General features: G+C 39.3%; 1 protein-coding gene across 1 annotated transcript in view; it reads left to right on the forward strand.

The window, feature by feature from the left end:
• Positions 1 to 21,665, forward strand: part of OCA2 (OCA2 melanosomal transmembrane protein) — a 192,084-nt gene that overhangs the window by 23,762 nt on the left and 146,657 nt on the right. The window contains exons 2-8 of the mRNA XM_013954085.2: positions 775 to 873; positions 1,474 to 1,662; positions 7,316 to 7,373; positions 8,992 to 9,064; positions 17,989 to 18,146; positions 20,009 to 20,091; positions 20,447 to 20,600. Coding sequence (XP_013809539.1) covers positions 775 to 873; positions 1,474 to 1,662; positions 7,316 to 7,373; positions 8,992 to 9,064; positions 17,989 to 18,146; positions 20,009 to 20,091; positions 20,447 to 20,600 — 814 coding nt within the window. The remainder of the gene's footprint in view (positions 1 to 774; positions 874 to 1,473; positions 1,663 to 7,315; positions 7,374 to 8,991; positions 9,065 to 17,988; positions 18,147 to 20,008; positions 20,092 to 20,446; positions 20,601 to 21,665) is intronic.

The raw sequence follows: 21,665 nt of genomic DNA on the forward strand, positions 1-21,665 counted from the left end.
TGGTAGCTGTCATAATCCATGGTTGTCCAAAACCAAGTCTTAGTATTACTTTAATTGGGTAGCATTACGATATTAAATTCCTAAAAGTTTAATTATATTCTGTATGCATAATCCCAATTCCATACTTCAGATGGGTAGTAGTTCCTTGGCTAGAATTGGAAGGAGGATGTTGCTCAGCCCTTCAAAGTGTTTTTTTCAGTTTACCCCACACTACTTCTATAATATTGCTGAAATTTCCAAGAGAAAACTAATTTCAAATAAAGTTTTCTTCCCTAATACAAAGGGTGAGATGGCTGTTTTAGAGATTAGTAGATTTCTGGTTATCCACATGTCAAATGACTTCTGTGGGACAGAAATTGTCCTGTTATTTTAATGTTTTATGTAGTATACTTATATAAACTTATATGAAAATATATAATTATTTCCCTTAAGAATTTTGCCTCACTAATATTACAGTACAATTGTTTGCCTTAACTTTAGATGTCCAAAATGTAAGCATCAAAGTGTGAGTTAATTGTCTATGGTTCCTCTGGCATTCAGAGGGAAATTCATTGATTATTTTAGACTCCAATTATAGGATGAGGCAAATCTCTCTCATTTTGTTTAGTCAAGTCCCCCTTGATTATAAGGGAGTTCAAACTTAGCAAAAACCTTAAGTTACGTGAACACCATTATTAAAGAATATTTAACTAGTTAGATACTAGCAAAATACTGTGTAGAACCTTAGAGAATCATTGTAATGCAAATTGACTTTTCTTTTTTTTCCCTCCAAAGATATCACTTCAAATTTTCCAAATTATTCAGCCCAAGGTCAAAAAACACTTGCTTTACAGAGAGGACACCACTGCTGAAGGTTTCCTCAGAGGAAAATGGGTGAGTTACTTTCATTTTACACAAAATAGTTCTTTTCTAAACTCTCTTCTATTTAATTGTGCATGATTCTCTCATATATTCTGACACCAAGCCTGTTGGGAAATAATGTGAAAAGCAGGGGTTGTGAGCAGAGATTTATTCTGGAGGAGCTTGAATGAAAGAAGGGGCTGTGAATGTGGAAGGAAAGGATGTAAGGTCTGAGACTGAGGTGACTTGAGCGCTAAGGATAAGCAGCCGCAGGTCATGTGCTTGCATTGCTTTCACGTGCTGTTGTGTCTGTTGCACTGGAAGACACAGCAGAGCTGTAGGAAAGGTCCCTTAGGGGTTGTACATGCCGTATCCTGAAGAAGGTCTGCCTGGTGCATCAGAGGGTTAGCTCTGCCAGGTGCACCTAAATATCATGAGGTCTTTGTTTTTGCTCCCTGCTCTACCCAACTGTTTCACCAAGGGGAGCTCAGTCTGTACTAAATAAATCTCTTTCCATGAATATTTCCATTAAAATCAATTACAGTGAAGCTAAACACATGCAAGATTGGTTGTGTCTGTTATCCGATGAAATAAACCGCTGTTTTAATTATGTTTACTGAAAATGTGTGACAGATTACGGTGCATGGCTCTTCATAATCCAGATTTTACCACGGATGATGATTCATGGGACAACAGCTCTGCAGAATTTGAACAAAGGTTTCAACTGGGAAGTGGAATGACCTGTTTGTCCAGATCTGTTTCTTCTGAGAGATATGAAATCTTGGACAACCTCCATGTAAAGTTCAATTTATCAAAGATGAGGTCTGAATTCAAACATTCATTTATCTCTCTATGCATTCTTTCTTATTTCTTAATTAATTTTTAAGTGTAGATGTCTAGAAAATGACTTATTTTCTGCAGATGATAAGAATAACACTCCATATTTAGGCCATATCTTGCCATTGATAGTTTATTTATAAACTCTGGTGAAATTGACTAAAACTCTACTTAATGGTCAATAGTCCCTTGTTTTTACAAGCGTTAATCATAGCACCTATTCTAAATGTGAAATTAAATATTGTCTATACCCCGTTTAAAGTTTTTTTGGCGCTATTTCTTACAAGCATCTTGGTCTCTTACACAACTTTATTCTTTAGCATTTTGCTGCTTTTATAATGTATTTCATTATAATTAAAACAAGTATATAGTCTTCTATGTATCTAACATAATCTTTCTATAGTTAATATAGTAGCTTTTTAAACATACACAATGCAAAATATAACCAGGCATTTTTGTATCTTTAATGCATTAGTATACTTCACTCTTTATCTCAGGGTAAACTTCGACCTCACTTAGGCAAGAAGGAAGTTGAATCTGTTAATATATTAAAAGATATCAATGTAACAAGAACTTAAGTTCAAATTTTCACAGAATCACAGAATCACAGAAGGGTTGAGGCTGGAAGGGACCTCTGGAGATCATCTAGTTCAACACCCCTGCTCAAGCAGGGTCACCTAGAGCGCATTGTACAGTATCGCGTCCAGGCAGGTTTTGAATATCTCCAGAGAAGGAGACTCCACAAGCTCTCTGGGCAACCTGTTCCAGTGCTCTGTCACCCCCACAGTGAAGAAGCTTTTTCTCATGTTCAGATGCAACTTCCTGTGTTTCAGTTTGTGCCCGTTGCCTCTCGTCCTGTCGCTGGGCACCGCTGAAAAGAGTCTGGCCCCATCCTCTCAGTCTTCTCTTCTCCAGGCTAAACAGGCCCAGCTCTCTCAGCCTTTCCTCCTAAGAGAGATTCTCCAGTCCCCTAATCATCTTTGTAGCCTTTCGCTGGACTTGCTGCAGTAGCGCCACATCCTTCTTGTACTGGGGAGCCCAGAACTGGACACAGGACTCCAGATGCGGCCTCACCAGGGCTGAGGAGAGGGGGAGGATCACCTCCCTCAGCCTGCTGGCAACACTCTTCCTGATGCACCCCAGGATACCATTGGCCTTCTTGGCCACAAGGGCACATTGCTGCCTCATGCTTAACTTGGTGTCCACCAGCACTCCCAGGTCCTTCTCCGCAGAGCTGCTTTCCAGCAGGTCAGCCCCCAACCTGTCCTGGTGCATGGGGTTATTCCTCCCCAGGTGCAGGACTCTGCACTTGCCTTTGTTGAACTTCATGAGGTTCCTCTCCACCCACCTCTCCAGCCTGTCCAGGTCTCTCTGAATGGCAGCACAGCCCTCTGGTGTATCGGCCACTCCTCCCAGTTTTGTATCATCAGCAAACTTGCTGAGGGTGCACTCTGTCCCTTCCTCCAGGTCACTGATGAATAAGTTGAACAAGACTGGACCCAGTACTGACCCCTGGGGGACACCGCTAGCTACAGGCCTCCATCTAGACGTCACCGCTGATCACAACCCTCTGAGCTGCATCCCATCGGGGCTCATGGATTTGTGGGTGTCAAGTTTGCCTAAATGATCTCTAACCCAATCCTCCTCCACCAAGGGAAAGTCTTCCTTTCTCCAGACTTTCTCTCTTGCCTCCACAGTCTGGGGTTCCTGAGGGCTGGCCTGAGCAGTAAAGACTGAAGCAAAGAAGGCATTCAGTAACTCTGCCTTCTCTGCATCCTTCGTCACCAGGGCACCCACCCCATTCAGCAGCGGGCCCACATTTTCCCTAGTCTTCCTTTTGCTACTGATGTATTTGAAGAAGCCCTTCTTCTTGTCCTTCACATCCCTTGCCAGATTTAATTCCAAACGGGCCTTAGCCTTCCTCGTCGCATCCCTGCATACTCTGACAACATTCCTATATTCCTCCCAAGTGGCCTGTCCCCCTTTCCACCTTCTGTATACTTCCTTCTTCTGTTTGAGTTTTGCCAGGAACTCCTTGCTCATCCTCGCAGGTCTCCTGCCCCCTTTGCTTGACTTCTTACTCATAGGGATGCACCGATCTGGAGCTTGGAGGAAGTGATGCTTGAATATTAACCAGCTCTCTTGGACCCCCCTTCCTTCTAAGGCCGTAAGCCATGGCATTCCCCCAAGCAGGTCTCTGAAGAGGCCAAAGTTTGCTCTCCTGAAGTCCAGGGTTGCGATGCTACTTATTGTCCTGCCTCCTCCTTGCAGGATACTGAACTCCACCATCTCATGGTCACTGCAGCCTCAGGATATTTTCTCCTGGGTTTTAACTAGTAAACCCTTTAATCTCAGATACTAATTTTCTCTGCTGCTTCCAGAGTTTCAACACTTTTTCATACTCTCGTATGGCCTTTGCTAATAGCTCTGCAGTTTGGCATGGAGCCCAGTACTGGATGTCCGCATCTCCGTGTTGATCTGCAGATCCTTTTTAACAAGATGTCCATGCATCTTTTCCCAGTATGCATGTTGTCTTAGCTCGCCACTTTACAATTGTTTTCCTTCTTTCGTTTTGCATATTATGTCATGTGAAGTGCCACTTTCTTGCTGAATAAATGGAGCGGGATAATTTCAGTGGCTGCAATTTGTACAATATGAGCAGATGTGAAGAACTTTGGCAGAAGTCTTTCTTCACACTCAGTAGACTTCCCCTGTATTTGATGGAACAAAGGCATTGAGTAGAACTGTAGAATCAATTGTTTCCAGTATGGCATACATTTATATTCTGGAGAGTAATATATTTCTCTAGCAGAACTTCCTCTGAATTATTTTCATTGCTTTAGTGTTGGTTGTACATACGGGGCCAGCTCCTTGGCTGTTGTAAATCAGCATAACTCCACTGAGATAATAAATGGACCTAAACTGCCTGACACCACATGCAGATCAGACTAAAAATCATTTGGTTTAGAACAGGGGGTGAAATCCTTCATAGATTTATACTTCATACATTTCCCACTGAAGTCAAATAGGATCGTGCTGCAGGCCTAAATCAGCAGAGAATTTGGCACCGAGTTTGTACTTGCATCACTGTGCCAGATTAGAACCGTAGTGAGAGACAGATTGCAAAACATGGGCAAGTCAAAGGCTGATCACTTCTCAACTGTAAGCTGTTAAAAGCATTGCTTCCCTAATACAAAATACCATGAAAACAAACAGACGGGAGGAAAAAGCCTTCTAAATTCTACATTTAACAAAATAACCTTTTCCAAAAGCTTTTTTATTATATTTTGTCAGCTTCTTGAGATGAGTTTCTATTATTTACAGACAAGTGGTTATGAATTTATAAAGGCTTAATTAATGCCTTTTGATTTCTCTTTTAAAATCAAGTTATTGCTGCTTCTTGTTTCAATAATAATATGAATTATTAATATTATTTGAAATGTTAATTTGAAAGTGCAAACAGAAAATATCGAATGCATTAAAACTAACCCAGTCTGGAATGGGCTTTAGTAATTCATAAAATAATACATTCTCAAAAATAATGAAATAGAACTGTGGTGTAAAGACAGGGAGAATAGACAAGCGGGGGAGAGAAAAATATATGCCTGAGCTGGCATTAGGTCTTTTCCATAAATCACACAATACCTAAATAAGTTATCAGTTGCCAGGTACTGATAATGGCTTTTTTGTCATTCCTCCCTTTTCAAACCTTTATTATATTTCCCTCCACCCCTGCCTTGCTTTTCATCACATCATGGCTACCTGGTGTTTCTGGAAGAACCCACCTAACTGACTTCCTCTCTTTGCTGCCTTCTCTAGATTTTTATTCTGTAGAAAGTCTGTATAAAGTTTCTACCATTTAAATTTGTTATAGCCCCTTTGTACCCAGATTGACTGTGGCCTCACATTTTAATTAACTGTTGTTTTTTTCTGCCTGTTTGGAGAACTCTAATGAGAAGAAGGAAACTTTAGAAAACAATATTTTTCAAAAAGGGGTCTCCAGTCACTCACAGTGTTTTTATTCAATGAACTTGATTTAGGAACTGATTTCCACTGGGATTAAAAAATATTTCTGACTCTTCGGACTGCTCTACTTTAATATTTTGTTTTACAGCGTCTGTCAATGCACCTATTTATTGCAGTGTTCCCTTCTCAGCTAATTGTCCTAGTAACTTGAAATGTTTTCCTTCTTGCTATCATCAGGCTTAAATCAAACCCTACATTTGTCATTCTGTCAGGAAAGCAATGCAATTTTTAGGTGTTTACTTCTGAAAAAATAGGATGAGAACATCAATGGCTTCACTTAATAAAAAGATGTAATAAGGGCAGGTCATTCTCCAAATCAAGGCATCTGTGTAACATACTGATGGGCAACATGAAAATAGTTTATTGAGTTGCCTTTTATGGTAAGATACAAAAATGGTAATTTAAAACTGATAAGTCTTAAGATTTCTTATTCAAGAACATACATTTTCTACATCTAAAATTTTAATTTAGACTTTTTCTTACTTAACCCACTAAATAGTAAGCTCTGACACTTCAGAAGATTTGATTGCACCAAATAGCTTAGATGCAGGAATTCTCTCAAAGTGCACAGATGTGCTATGGAAAAAAATCTAGTTCTTCTTGTCAGTTTATCTAAAGATGCTCATGAAGTATATTTGTTTTAAAGAGATACTTTCAAAACTGAGAGATTCTTAAAGTTTGTTCCCATCTTCCAACTGCCTTTTCCCAATACTTTTAAGGACGTGTATGAGAACTCCAATTTTGAGGAAGTATTTCATGATAATACCCCTCTATGCAACAAGTAAAATGTGTTTAGAGCCCTGTCTTTAAGCTTTTATGTAAGGAAAACTCCACTAATGTCCAAATCAGTTTTGGATTCATAAGGACTATGAAAGTAGGCCCCTTAGAGGGAGCTGCAGACTAACTAGCCTATGACTGTGTATATTGGTACTCTACACGAAATTAGGCTTTCAAGCTAACCATGGGATTTTTTTGGCACAATTTCCCGCTGATCAGTCCTTGCAGAAATGCCCCCTCTGGGCTAGAGTACGTGTGAGCCCTCGCCGTCCACACACTGCCCATGATGGGCCACAGATTGATGCTGGGGGAATGCAAAACTGATGTTACTAGCTGCAGCTAACACTGTGGTGTCTGTGATATTGGCTTTGGCTCCTGCCCCCCTTCATCCCCATTTCCTTCCCTGGAGCTTTGGTAACACTGGTCCTTCCGCCCTGTGGTGGAAAGGGTCTGCAGCTTGTTCCTCCTGGTGGCGGCACTGGCAGAGCCGGTGGGGTGGCTCTGTAGGCAGCCAGAGACAGCAGGAGACAAGCAGCTGTGCGTCCCAGCACCAGCTCACACTGCAGCTTCACTCCGGTTTCCCAAGAGGCAAATCCTCCTTCCCATGCCGTGAGATTGGGCTGGCAGCAGAGCGAGGGCAGGAGGCCCTTGCAGTCTCTTGCACAGCCCAAGCCCTTGCTGACCCTCTATAGTGGTGTCTGTACTGTGAAACAGACCATACGGTATCACCCATAAGTGCCTAGCATGATGTTGCTGAAAGGGAAGAACTATTAAGAGAACAAAAAAGATCTTTTTAAAGTAATCATTCAGTAAATACATGTTTCTTACATTTCAGATGCTGTCTAAAATTCCTAAAAGTTTCAGGCCTTTTTATCTTTGTAGTTGTCTGCTCTGTAAGTATTGGATTCTTTCCTCCTCCCCTCTCCCCCGTTAAATTTCTTATAACTAGTTCAAAATGAGGTGTGATATTTGGTCTTAGCTAATAAAATAATGTTTTAAGGATGGGGACAAGATGGCAAAAAATGAAAATAATGTGCAGAGTCTTATACATACTTGGACCACTCTTTGGTGTGCTAGTCGCCACCCTTGGACAATGTGATAGGTGAGGGTGTTGAATTCGAGGAGGCAATTTAAACTCAAATTTATATGTCATGAATAGTTCCATATTGAATTAGGGCGAGTCTTCAGATATTACTTAAAACCTGGGGAATGTTCATAGGTTCCCCCCTGCCAAAAGGTTTACCTTCTCCATTTAAATGGCCATTCTCTCATGGAAGAAAATAAACCATATAAAATGTTTTGTGGACTCTCTGCTTTCCTGAGTGGCTGTTGAAATACAGCAACTGGGAGTAATTCCTGTTAGTGAGTGCTTGCAGCCACTAAGGAAAGGCAGGACCTCTCTCAAATAAGAGGACTGAATGGAAAGTCTAGAAGAAGAAAGGAGAAGAGCATATAGCTGTGTCCTCTTGGCAGACCAAAGACCCCAGCATGTCTTTAAAAAATCTCTCTCATTCTCAGTTCTTTCTTTCTTTTTCCCGTGCAGTCTTCATCCCCTTTCAACAGTCTGTATTCCTCCCTTCTTCCTCTTGTTGCCCTCATCTTTCTCTTTCTCCAAGAAACATGCTCTCCTTCTTCACCTATGAACTTCAGACATGCTTTTTGTTTTCCTGTCCCATTCCTAACATTTCACAGTTCTCTTTCCTCTCCTCCCCCTGTCCCATTAGGACTGTTCTTAGTCTTTGTTGTACCTCTGTCACCACATAAGAGCATCACCATATTGGCTTTTAAATTTGCCCATCTTGTGATGCTGCAAGGCAGCTAGAGGCAGATGTTGAGTGGCTTCTCTCCTGGCTCCTCTACATTCACTGCTCTGCAGTAGCAACATAAATGGCACAGCTGGAAGATGCTGGGAAACAGAGGAGCTGTCAGAAAAAATGTGCTGGGGAGCATGCATCAGCAATCACAGTGCTCCGCTGTGTGAAAGACAGAACGTCGCAGGAGGCAGGCAGCTCGCCACCGGGGTTGCTGGAGTGCAGCGCTCTGCCACTGAAATCTTTGAAATCAACAAAGCCTTTGGCTGCAAAACTTGTGAAGCATTTCGGAAGGTTGGAATTTATCCTTTTAACTGCTGTGAGGAGCACATTTTTGGCTGGCAAGGTTTCTGTATCAGAGGACGAAAAAATGACTTTCTGTATTCCCTCAGATGGGAGTGTTGCTTTCCAGATAGATACTTAAGATTACAAGTTTGTTCTAAGAGGAGATTGAATAAAATAAATCAACTACATGACTTTGGCAGTAAGTTTAGGGAATGAACATTACTTGTCCTTGTTATGCGTCCCATGGCAGATTTTCAGTGGTGGGGAAACATACCTGAAAATACTGAAGACAAATTTATGATATGTTATACAGTTTGAAAAAGTTTTCTTAAGTATTTGAAATAGGCTTAGTAGATATTTTTCAATTTTTGTATTAATCTGGTTTAACGCATGTTTGGTTTTTATCTTGCCCTAGATTTTATTTAGCATCTATCCTGACCAAAGTGTGCCCTGGCAGATGTTGGCTGTATCACCTCTGGAAAGCTTCTGTATCCTTCTCATGAAAATAGAACTGATGTTTCATTGATAAACTGGTTGAAAGGCTGTTTTCTATCTTATACACTGAAAGGATTCAGTGTCTTCAGAGCCCAGGCTGCACTTAGAGTTCTCTTCTGATGTAGGCCACAGTCCTGCTCCCCCAGTCATTCCAAATGAACCCGCCTGCCTGGGGGAGCTTGTGGTTTCCATCTAGTCCCTGTGTTTGGTCTCATTGCACAAAGCCAAGAGTGTGAAAATGGGTTGCAGCTCTGCTGGGTCAAGTCCCAGAAAAGAGCTTGGACCATGGTTAGGGTGTGCACCCAGCTGCAGCGAACACTCTCTGGTCCAGTCTGGACACCATGTGTGCTTGAATTGTGATGCTACCTAGTGAGCTCCTTCAAAAGCAGCAAAGTAGCTGATTCAGAGATATGTTTCTTCTCTTAACCCAGTCATATGTTTGGATTGTGGACCTTTAGATATTTTTCAGTGGAGGTGCAGATCCCCTTAGAAACTTTCCAGGCATAAATTGTTCAATAGTGAATTTAAGACCGCTGATTGTCAAGGAACTGTTCAAGAGAACAAGCAATAGAATAACCAGAGATAAATATGATTCACTGCAGGTGAATGAAGACCTGAATGTGAGAAGTCTTTGAAGGATGAACATTCAGTTAGTAAACAAACAAAACTTTTGCAAATAAATAGCATTTCTAGTTCCCATAATTTTTATAGTTTAATCAGGCTACAATTTCTTTGGTTCTTACTCCACTAGCCTTAGAAGATGATTCAACAATAGACATATTTCAGAAGCATCTGGTAGGTGTTTGCTTGTTTTGAAAAGGTACATCCAGGTTTAATTTTTGAAGTGCTAAATTTTTCTATTTGATTGGGCGGGTCCACAGCTTCAAGAAGGGAGAGTCCATTTTAAATAGATTTGTTTTTTAGCCTTTTCACTGTTGTCAATAATGGCACAATATCGCACCAGTATTAGTATGGTAAATGAGGAAGAAAAGATTAACACTTGAGGGTCATTTATAGTAATTAGATGTTGAGATTGCTTTTTGGAGGAAAGCAAGTGAAGAGGTAGTAGGACCAGTGACAACATCAACTGTAGATACCCAGCAATATCCTGTTCACATCAATATTTTTGTCCTGCTTGAAACTGTGGTTGAAAGCTCCTGTTTGTGTATATATGTGGTCATGGACAGCATCAGGGCTGTAATGGCCCAATCTGTCAAATCAGGGTATATTGGCAGCAAATCTTTGCATTCAAGCTTCAGTCAACTGTCATATCATAATCTGAGGATTTGCTCTCTTTCCTCAGATTTTGGGTTGTTTGTGTTATTGTACACATTGACTTGGTATCCAGTTATTCCTTTTGCTTATTCCAGAGAAGCACTGGTGACACTGCGATATGAGTACTGACAAGTGTTCCTATATTTCACCTTTGACCTATCATGTCAGGATGTTTTTAGCCAAATAGCTGTCAGACAGTTAGAATTATGCCTTTCCATTTCCTTGCTCAACAAACCCAGAGCTGAAACTTCTTAATTTTTGTCATAGGTGTTTAAAACTGGACGTTCTGTCCTTACACTCCTATTGAGGTTCACTGATCTGTGAGAAAAAGCGTAAGAGGTAAGCAAGCCCCAGCAAAGCCATGCTTCATTTTCAAGGTGACATGGTAATTCAAGCAGAAGGGTCAAGGAGAAAGATTGAATTTCTAAATGAGGTTTGGAAAAGATGTGAGCAATTCTGAATGTCATCTCACTGTGGCTGCCAGTCTTTATTTGTGTCGATGTAAACTCACATGTTTATCCTCCACTTTGTTACATAGTGAAGAAAGTATTCACCTTTTTGGCTAGGCTTGGATAATATTAGCTATTCACAGAGCAATGTCAAAGACGTGATTTCTGTTGGCTGACGGACTGCAGTATTCCCAGTGGACATTAGGAGTTCCTCTCTGAATGTGTACGGTTTCTTGGTAAACTGACAGGTGCGCTGCAGTAGTCCTTGTCACAAAACCCTTAGAGGTTATTATATCAGACTACTTTGGGTGGAAAACAAGTGACTTAGCTCATATAATGCTAAATTATGCAAATGAACATTCTTTACCACTTGTTCATGCCTAAAAGCTGTTAAGAAGCACTGAATACTTGATTTATTTTTAAATCCTTCCATTTCTATTTCTTTTCATAAATGCCCATGCACATGGACGTGTGTGTTGTGTTTGTGCAGTCTCATGCATACAATGTCTGCATACACCAGAAAAATCTGAAAAATAGAAAAAGGAAGTTGGAAATTCTTCTGGCTTCATATCCTTTATATCATCCTTGTGTTGCTTAGATATTTGCGGTTTTCCTGTCATGCCTATTTTATTTTAGATTTGCTTGAAGGCAGGCCTTTCTGTCTCTGCTGGGAGAGAGCTGTCTGCTGGGGTGGGGGTGACCTGCTTTCCATATGATGTCTCCCCACTTCTTTTCCATTTGCTCTAGTTCTGTTTGGTGTTTTTCTACTTTTATCTCTTGCTTGGATTTACTTTAGTTGCTTTTCTTCCCATTATCTTCTGTCTCTTGTTTATAAGCCCACTTGTATCTCCCTTTGCTTTGACCATGACCTTAGATACAAACCTGGCATGAAGCACTAAGGTGGGTTGCCTGCGGTTTCTGAAAACAACATGTAGCCTCCTGTGAATTGATAGAAGCTTTTTGAGTCTCTCAGATGTGTTTTAATACTGTTTTCTCTATTGGCACTAGATCCAAATTCAATGAATTTAGTATAATTTTCAAAGTAGTGGGGATATTGTGCCTTTTTTCACCACTTGCGATTTATTGACTTAAGTTCTAACAGTCAGTTCTCTAATACCAGAGAGAACTAGATTTATATTAGAGTCTGACTGGAGGACCCTCTGTTGCAGGAAGCAAGATTCAATGACCTTATTAGAGAAAATTTGTGAAACATTTTCAGATCTTTGCTGAAAGGCTGTATGTTAAGTAGGAAGCATCATAACTAATAAGATGATGTGCCTTTGGAAAGCAGATTTTCAAAACAGAAGAAAAAATATAGAGTCAGAATAAATCCCAACATTTCTTAGTTTAGTTACAAATACTTATTCTAAAACATTATTTTCTCTAACTGTTTGGCCATTCAAACTTTCAAGGAACCTCACTCCATTAACTGGATAACCACAGAAAGAATAAGAAGTAGTTCTTTACTTCACCCCTACTACGTAAGTTTTCAATTTTGAAGAATGTTCCGAAATGCTAAATATACTGTTTGTTCCTGTACTTCTCCTTGTAATGTGTTTCTAACAACTTCTGCCCAGACCTGAGTAAAATTTTTAATTTTACTCAAGCAGTGTGGAAGAGTCAGCTGGAACAGAACTGTGCACTAGCCTTTGGAATAGAGCTAGGCTTTCTGAAATTATAAAGTAATGGGGATTCATGGATGCTAATAAGGAATTATGCAATCAAACTGTGCACGAGCTCACTGTCATTTAAAGATATGTCTTTCTGATATAGTACCTTCTTTTCTTGCACTGCCTCTGGCATAATTATTCCTATTTCTGCACTTCTCAATACTAGAAATGTTTGCTTTTCATAAGAAAAGGTATAACATCTTCTAGTACATTTCTAAGACAATAGGCTCACACCTAGCTCACTGAGCTGTGAATTTCCATTTTTACCCTATCCCTGACAAGTGTTTCAGTAACATTCTTGTTTGCTTCCCTTTCAAAAGCCTTTGCACTGTGCCAGTTCCCCCTATATGTGAGGGAGAATTTAGTCAGTCTAGGTGAAGGAATTTCATTTTCCTTTTTCAGACTGCTCATCAAAGCTTACCTCTCTTGTACCCAAAACCTGATAATAACTAGGGAGTGGATTGTGAATTTTTCCCAGATTGGCCAAGTATTTTGCATTTTTTTAATATATGTTTAAATCCTTTCAGTCCTGATCTGCTTGTTTGCTTTATCTGTTTGATATATCATCATAAACTTCTTGGAGTGAGGACTGATATTTAGCAAGGTACATATTTGCACAACACCTAATGTAAAGGGTTTCTTACTCACTTGCTCTTTAAGTGCCACCGCCAGAAAAAAAAAATTAATGAAAATACAACATCTCAAGTCAAGGCTGAATGGGTCTACAGTCAGTCCAATTCAGACAAAGTCAGAGATATCACACTGACCAGTCAGTGCCCATTTTTAGTGACTTACCTCCCTCCTCAGCAGATGCTCAGACTGATGCTCAGTCCAGAATTAAGAATGCAAATTCAGGAAGTAGTAGATGTATTGCAGTTGTAACAATATATTGAAACTTAAATTCTAAGGATATTTTTTTTCATTTTAGTTGAATTCAGTGGAACTTTTTAGAACAATTCCACATATTGATGGTGATGGGGGAGGCTATAGACCAAGAAGACATAAGATGGCTAAATGTGCTGACCTTATCATCAAATTCCTAACTGAAGCTGCATGAGTTTGAATGATGAGTGCAAATGGGCTAATTATGGAGCAAGAAAAGGTTACTAGGAAAACTTGTAATCATAATGCCAGGACCATCAGTGGTACTGAAAAATCATGTTTCCCAGTCCCTGAACCACAAGTATATATAGAAAAAGAGACTGTGATGCAGAGAATATACTCAGATATTTTTCTGACTCTGTGGAGGTCCTGAAAAGATAGGTTCTTCTCCCAGGGAGCATAAAGTAATTGAATGAATGAAACTACTTCTCTAATCCCTTTGAATTTATTCTATTTTGTTAACCTAGTCCTCTACTGTCAGATACTCCTCAGTCATTTTTCACTGCAGAACACATTTAAAAATCTCTTATATTTGTCGGTGCTGTTGGAACTGTACTAAGCATTTTGTCCTGCAGGCAGTGTTCAAGCTACTGAGTAGGTAGGTGAGGACCAGGACCACATGTAGAGGCAGCCAGTGAAGCAGAATCTGAAGACCTCGTTGAGAAAATGCTATACGAAAGAAGAGTTCATTAAGAACTCAGGAAAATTCTGCAACAGAGGGAGTGCATAGAGAAAGGGTGGGTTCCAGTGGAACCAGACTGCTGATGCTTTAAAAAGAAAAAAGAAAGCTATAGAGCATTCTTCAGATGGGGAAACCTAGCAGGTACAGAAGAACATGTGGTTCAGCATGGTGCACTGTGAAGGGACAAAGTAAAAACACCCTCACTATAGGGATGGGACAGCAATCTATAAGATTAAAAGAGAAAACTTCAAAGATCAGTGTAGAAATAACTTCAGTTAAGGACAATACATGAAAGTAAATACTAAGATACGGGTCAAATATATTTGTCTCTTTTAAAGTGTTGTTAGAAACTTAATAAACTAGCATGATTAACCTGGTCATAAGTCAGGATTAATGGCATAATAAGCACCTTGGAAACCTGGTGAAAGACAATCAGTGGACACAGGAATCTCAAAGTACGTTTCATAGTAGGTGGAGTAGGTGATGCAAGCAGATGTTAAAGAAAGCATGAAGTCAGCCATCTGCATGGAAGTGTGACAGATTATCTTTGTCAATCATGGCATTTCAGTTAGTACTTCATATACTGAATAAATGCCATGATGGAAGGTAAAGCAGGGACTCACTATTATTTAGGGTGTGACTCATCTCAGCTACCCCTGAGTTAGTCATCCTAGGCTCTCTTTATAGTTAACAGAGAGAATAGATGCTTTTAATGAGTGAGTCCTTTGATCTTAATGTGGTGGTCTAAAATCAGACAATGAATTACATCCTAAAAGCACCCTCTTTTCACTGATTTTAAAGGAAGAAGAGTAACTAACTCAGATACAGATGTCCACAGTGTAGAAATATAAATTTAGGTGAATGAATGACAATTTAAATGTTTAGTCACTGCATCCCATTCCATCATGTTATCTACATAAGCTACAAAAAAATAAATTGATGTGAGATGACTTTCAGACACCCTTCAAACCCTTCTAGGAGCAGCAAGTGAGAAAACCCAGAAGGGGAAAACAGCTCTTAGTTTAGTTCCGAGCTGTGGACCTGAACTGGTTCCAGATGTAAATATAGAAAGCCACTGTGTAATGTTGCACAAAGCATATACAAACCCAGATCCCTTGATAGAAGCAAAATAATTCACAGCAGTAATATAATTTCAAGAATGGAACTATATAAAAATGAGGCAGCTTAGCTGAAATGAAATAAAAAATGACAGCTCTGGCTGTAAATCTCCTCAGAGATATTTTTTTGCATTAAAGGCACATATTGGAGGCAACATTGTAAAAAAGGCTCAGGAAAGACCCAAAATCCCAGCATGGTTAAATTGCAGAGGAAGAGGCAATATTAGAAGTAAAAAGATAGTTCTCCCATAAGTTAAAGTCACATTTGAGTGATTAAAATAGAGAAGAGATCACATTTTGGCAATTTAAGCAAAATATAAAACTGAGATAAGGCAGAACAAAAGTATTCCGAAGAATAGCTTGGTAAAAAAATCTCATTTTGATTTATATAAGAGTGGCTGAAGTATTCCCCTGGTTTAGTTTGATTCTACCTTTCCTAAAGGCTGTGATCTGCTGCAGTATAACAACGGAATTATGACAGCGTCTCTAAATATTGTTTGGAGAAAGATAACTCTGAGGGGATTTCAGTGCCTCAATTCAGACCTTTGAATGATGTTCAGTTTCACTTGCAATCGAAGGAGAACCTTTTTTTTTTTTTTTTTTTTGCTAGGGCTCTTTCTAGCAGTTTCATAAATGCATGGAAGGGAATGGGAAAAAACATCTGAAGTATCCTCATCTTTGTATGAAAAGCAGGAAGGAACCACTATTCTGCAAAATAAGGTTTCATTTTTTTCTCCTTTAATTTTAAGCATCCTTTGTAATAGCTCCTGAATGTGTCACCTGGGTAATTACAGGATTTATTTTAAAAGTATTGCTTAAAAGGGAGCTGCCATAATTATATGCACCTGAAGCTTTTGTAGACATAAATTATTGACTGCAGTCCTAATAAAATGCAGACTGTCAGAAGTGTCCCAAATCATTGGGTTAATGACTTCAGGTCAGCAGGCCTTTTAGAAGCTATAATTAATGTCTCTAGCTAAAGCTATAGCTGTAGTTCCAGTGGAGACTAATATCACTGTATTAGGACACGGAAAAACTGTGATGCTAAGTCACGCTTAAAACCTTCAGAAACTGTTGTAATTTATATTTACAGTTGCTAAGGCCTGTGTGGAAATTCTCTTGATTGGAATTGTTCTGATCTATTGCATCTGGTTTTTGTTTTTTTTTTTAATCCTTTCCTGTGCAATTCGTTTAAGCAAATAGGTGCTTGAGGGGTTCATTGTTTAAGAATGGCATCACAGTGGCTATGCTGGTGATGGCTCTGCTCACTGTGCTAAGCAGGGTGGCATTTACATTGCTTCGCAATGCATGGGCCGGTCACACGCTGTTAGATCTGCTAGGATATATTTCGGGTGAGAGTGGGAGAGACATCTCTTGTCCAGATGCACTTTCCTGCTGGGAATGTGGAAAGATGCAACAATTCACTTCTAAAGCTGAAGGAACTCTGCATAATGTCACCAAGCCTTCCCTGCCAGAGGAGAGCATGGGCCTGGTCTGCCAGCGATGGCCTTACTGGGGCTCACTGGGAGACAGGATACAGCACTGTACTGAGTCCCGTCTAACTAATATTGGTTTTTTTCTAATATTGTTTTATTGCAATTATTGTTTTTTCTAATATTGTTTTTTTCATCTCCTGTAGAAATCTCTGAATTCTATGGGTGTTAATTCTATTCATTAAGCTTCTTTCTCAGAAGCTTCTACTAGGTAAATAATCTTGTACATTTTTTCCAGCCAATTTGCTCTTTGTAATATGCTCAGTTAAATGTCAGATGTTAAGATCCTTAAGACACTCCAGGATGTGCTTATGTCACGTGATTTCAACAGCACATATATATGTAAAATCAAGTCTTTTCTTTCCTGTCTTAGCAAAATTTTTTTGTTGGTGATGCCTTAACTTTCTATCTGGCCACAGACAGTAACAAAAGAATTGCAAAGTCATTCTGTTATAGTAACCGAACAATCAAGAAGGGGTTAAAAACTCAGGCTTTCCCTTTTCCCCAAACCCACACTGATGCTTCTTTCTCAGCCATGCCAGAAATGGACTTCTAGCACTGCAGAGTTTAAACAGTCCTTGAGGCATTGGAACTAATAGAGCCAGGCTTCCAATGGATTTGTGTATCACGGTTGCCTGAATTTTTAAATATTTTTTACTAGGAATGTAGATTGACCACACCTCATGCTAGATATCTGATAGAGGGGAAAAAAAAGGAAGAAAAGGGAGGCTGGGGGAGAAGGAGATCATGAGTACTGGGAGAAGCTTGAATATGCACCTTTTGGATGTTAGAAAACTTGTGAATGAGAGAAATCTCGACCAAAAAGGAAATTTGCCTAGCATGAATAGGCCATTCATTCTGGCTTAGTTTTTCCTGTAGTTGCAGCTTCCACAATGTTTTCAGAAACCTGTATGAATTCTGTAATGTTTAAGTTGCTGAGCTAATGATACAGCCTTTTATCTAGTACAGGCACTTAAACAGTCTTACTTTTCTGTATCTCTGTGGATTTTCGTAAACTATTTTGGAGCATCTACAGTGTCAGCTGTAGATCTACATCTACATCTACAGTGTCAGCTGAAACTGTGAGCGATCTCAAAAGCCATTAGGAAGGGACGGATGTATTTAGTGTGATGCTGCATGTCCTGTTTTCTTAGGAAGCCAGGCTAAAATAGTGGTAGTTGGTGAGGAAACAAACATCTATTTTGTTCTTTGAATAAATCTAAACATTTTAAGTGAGCAATATGTTTTCAATACAAGTTGACTAATTTCCAGTTTTTTTTCCCTAGAATTTGTGTAGTCTTATGCTTGTTTTTACTGGAAGTTTATACCTTAACAACTTTATTGACAGCTATGAATCTTACAGATTTTCATGATTCTGCCCTGATGAAGTTAGATATAGGAGGCCCTTTTGTAGCAGATGTAGCTGACCAGCAAACAGAGGAATACGTTGTAGTACAAATCAGCCAGACTGAAGATGCTGGATCAAGAAGGAGACGCCAGCAGCAGGTGATGGTCTTCAAATTTTCTTTCACTCTTTCTGAGATGTGCTTTATTACTTGTATCTCCACTACCACTGGGTGGGTTAGCAGGTCGTGCTTTTCCCTGATGTGAAATGTATATCAACGTCAGCTTTAGAAACAATATTAGGATAATAGTGAAGCTGCATTTTCTTTCATCTTTGTAAGACTCACTTTAGCTTCCTGTATCAAAATTTTATTAAACTTATGCCTCTGGCCTCACACTTAGCATAGAGGTTCTTGTATTCAAAATTGGCAAAGTTTCAAAAGTCTTTTTGAAAGGAAAAAGCAAGTGTAAAGTGCCTTTTTGCACTCACTGAAATACATTTTCACATTTTGGTGCAATGTTTTTTTTCTCAAACATGTCACACTAAATGGCTTTATTTCTCTTAAGGCTTTTTTTATTGTTCATGTTGTTTGCAACAACTTCCTGCTGCTCTCTCCCAGAGAATTCAGTGAAGGAGGAAGATCTTTTATGATGTGTCATTGTGTATCACTGAAAAATGAAAGTAAGCTTCATCATTGAATAAATAACATTTTGACACACAAACAACTGCCTCTGATTCTGTATTTGTGAATTGGCCTGTTTATACCAGTGACAGCAGAGCTGAACAATGTCAGTAGTATTCCCACTTACACTGCCTACAGCACAAGAACAGTCCCACAGCTCAGCAAACAGTACTGTAATGGCAATTATTTTCTTAAACCACCTATCCCACTGATGAGAAAACAGCTCTAAGTTGTGCTGGTGGTAGCGATCCCCAGGGATCCTCGAGCTGCTGTGTGATAGCCAGAGTACAGTTTGCTCCAGCAACCCACCACCTGCTGACACACCGGCGGCGGGTCCTCCCACAATCAAAGGAATAGCTAGCTGAAATAATCTACCCTGTTTGTATGGAACTCAAATATTTCTTTTCATCATATGTTCTAAGTTAGCGAGTCAAGCTGTTTTTCTGTACTTTGTAGGATATGGGGTCAGGACAGGAATGGGAATTTAGGCTACAATTAACTGAGTTTAAAGTATCTCTAAGTTCCTTTTCATTAAAAAAGATACTGTCTCTGGATCTACATTTGAAGACCATATGTGGCTAAACTTGCCTGAATAGAGTGTATAGTAAGTAAGTGTAAAGTTTCAGAAAGTTTTTTTTTTCTTTTTTGCATGAAGAGCAAATTTTACCATCTGCTCATCTTAATGTCTAGGGGTAGGAGGCTGCTTCTGGACCTCTCATCCTCTGTACCTCATGTATGTTATCTTTTTCCCAGGCAGTCTTTGGGAATGAACCATATTGTTGTCTCTGAGAGTAAATCTCCCTGCAGTTTAGAGGACAGGTCAGTCAAGGGATGGCTGCCTGCAGGAGGACGGTGGAGGCTTCACCATCTTTGGCTGTGTTCCCCTACACAGTCCTCTAACATTCTCCTGGCAGGTCTCCCCCTCAAACGTGCCAAGGCAAGCAAAAGAGTGTCTTCAGCATCATGCTATAAAAGCACCACTCTAATGGGCTTTAACTCCCTTTTTTCCAAGCAATTTGAATTTAAGAAGAAATATCTTGAGGTCACAGGGGCACCACACAGAGACCAAAGGAGACTTGGGCTAAGGGCTATACAGTTTGTGGCACTGTTCAAAGAGAGCTGTGCAGACACCAGTGACTCTGCACCTGCGTGCCTCTGACATACCTACTCAGGTAGAAGGGGTTTAAGCTGGTATGTGTGGAAATGTTTGTCCACAAACATTTCTCCTAAAGGCATAGAAGATAGAAAAAAAGAGGTTTAAAAAAACAACAACAACAGAACAGAGCCATATATCACTTTTGATAATTTTTATTAATATTACCAAATTTTACTCTATTGCAGGTTGTATACAACTGGTCACTACCCTTAAGTTCAAGAAGAAATCAGCAAATCATCACAACTAGAACCTTTGAGATACTAAACAGGTTGGCTAACAGACTGGAAAATGATCCATTGAAATAGTAGTTTACATAGATGTGACTGCAACGGGAAAAGAAAATATTTTAAAAAGAGCCTATCACTGCCTTCTTCAGAGGGACAGTGAAGCATGACTCTTCCTTTGATTTTTAAATGTATTTCCAAGACTGGTTTGTACTTGAGTTACATTCCAGAGAATGCTATCTAGAGGGGTAGAGTTAAAATATTTGAAAAAGTTGCTTGCAATTTAAAAAATATAAGACAAACAAATATATGTATATTTATTTAATAAGAATTAGAGCATAAATAAAACTAATGGTGTTTTATTTCATAAGGAAGCAAAATTTCCCTTTCTTTCTCCAGAGGCACCATCTTCGTAAACATTCAAGCTTTCCTACCGGAGCCTGGGAGTGTTCCTCTCTCTGTGAAGTATCAATACCTGCATGCAAATATAGAGGCACAAGTAACAATTGCATCCATCATCTTAGTAGGTGTCTATGTCCTGATCATACTGGAAGTAAGTCATGTTTTGTGCTTTGATTTTAATTTTTCCCTTCATTGTAAATGCAACAGGGAATGGTATCATCCTGGGACTTTAATATACTGTCTGAATCCTTACTGTACCATCAGCGCTGCTAAGAGCATGAACAAAGTTCTCAGAGATGCTTGAGGAAATTGTCCTGAATTGTAACTGATTCTGTTATACTAACATTAGAACAGTTCTCGAGTATTTTTCTATTAGGCCCTCTTAGTGTTTTTGTATTTTTAATAGGATTATAGCTTGGCTGTGGGAGTAAAGATAAAGCTTGGTTAAAAAAGGTGGGGAAAGTCTTGGCTTAAAAACTAATCAAATTAGCTGACAAATGTGTAAAAGCAAAAAATGCTTTCATTTTTCCTTTTTCTATGACACTTCAAAAGCAAACTATAAATTTAGTGTACTTATTAAAAGGTTAAACTGAACACACTTTTTAATGTGAGGGACATTTAGAAGTTCTCTTCCTGTATTCTTTAAAGAGGAAGTAGAGTCCGAGTTAACATGAAGCAGTCAAGGGACAATGAACTTTAAACATATATTGCAACTTCATTTCAAAGCCTTGAGGTATCATACCTAACTAAAATGCCGCACATCAGTACTAAAGGTGGAAAACATGTCAGAAATAGCACAGGGCTCCAACAGACTTCTTTGAACCAAAAGCAATTACTATCTGATTATCTTAAAATAAGCAGGAGATAGAGGGGCCCACCTCTTTTTTATTCATGTGAGTACACACAGCCTCAATAAATTGTCTCAGTTGAATTGCATCTGATTTACTAGTATGAAACAGAGAAGTGACTCAAGTCTACAAGGTGCCTCATAATAACTATGTCTAGCATGCTCATTATTCTTCTGTATCCCTTGTGTTCTTTGAGCTTTTCATTCTGTTACCCACTGAAATGGTAAATAAGATAGTCGAACACCTCCTAATCAAATGTCAATAATAGATACATGCAACATGACAGATGCTTTAGACATTTAGATTACATGGTTCAGTAATGGTGATTTATTTATGAGGCTAAAACTGGCTCTATGTACTTTATAAAT

This window comes from Apteryx mantelli, chromosome 1, assembly GCF_036417845.1.
Source record: "Apteryx mantelli isolate bAptMan1 chromosome 1, bAptMan1.hap1, whole genome shotgun sequence".
Taxonomy (NCBI): domain Eukaryota; kingdom Metazoa; phylum Chordata; class Aves; order Apterygiformes; family Apterygidae; genus Apteryx; species Apteryx mantelli.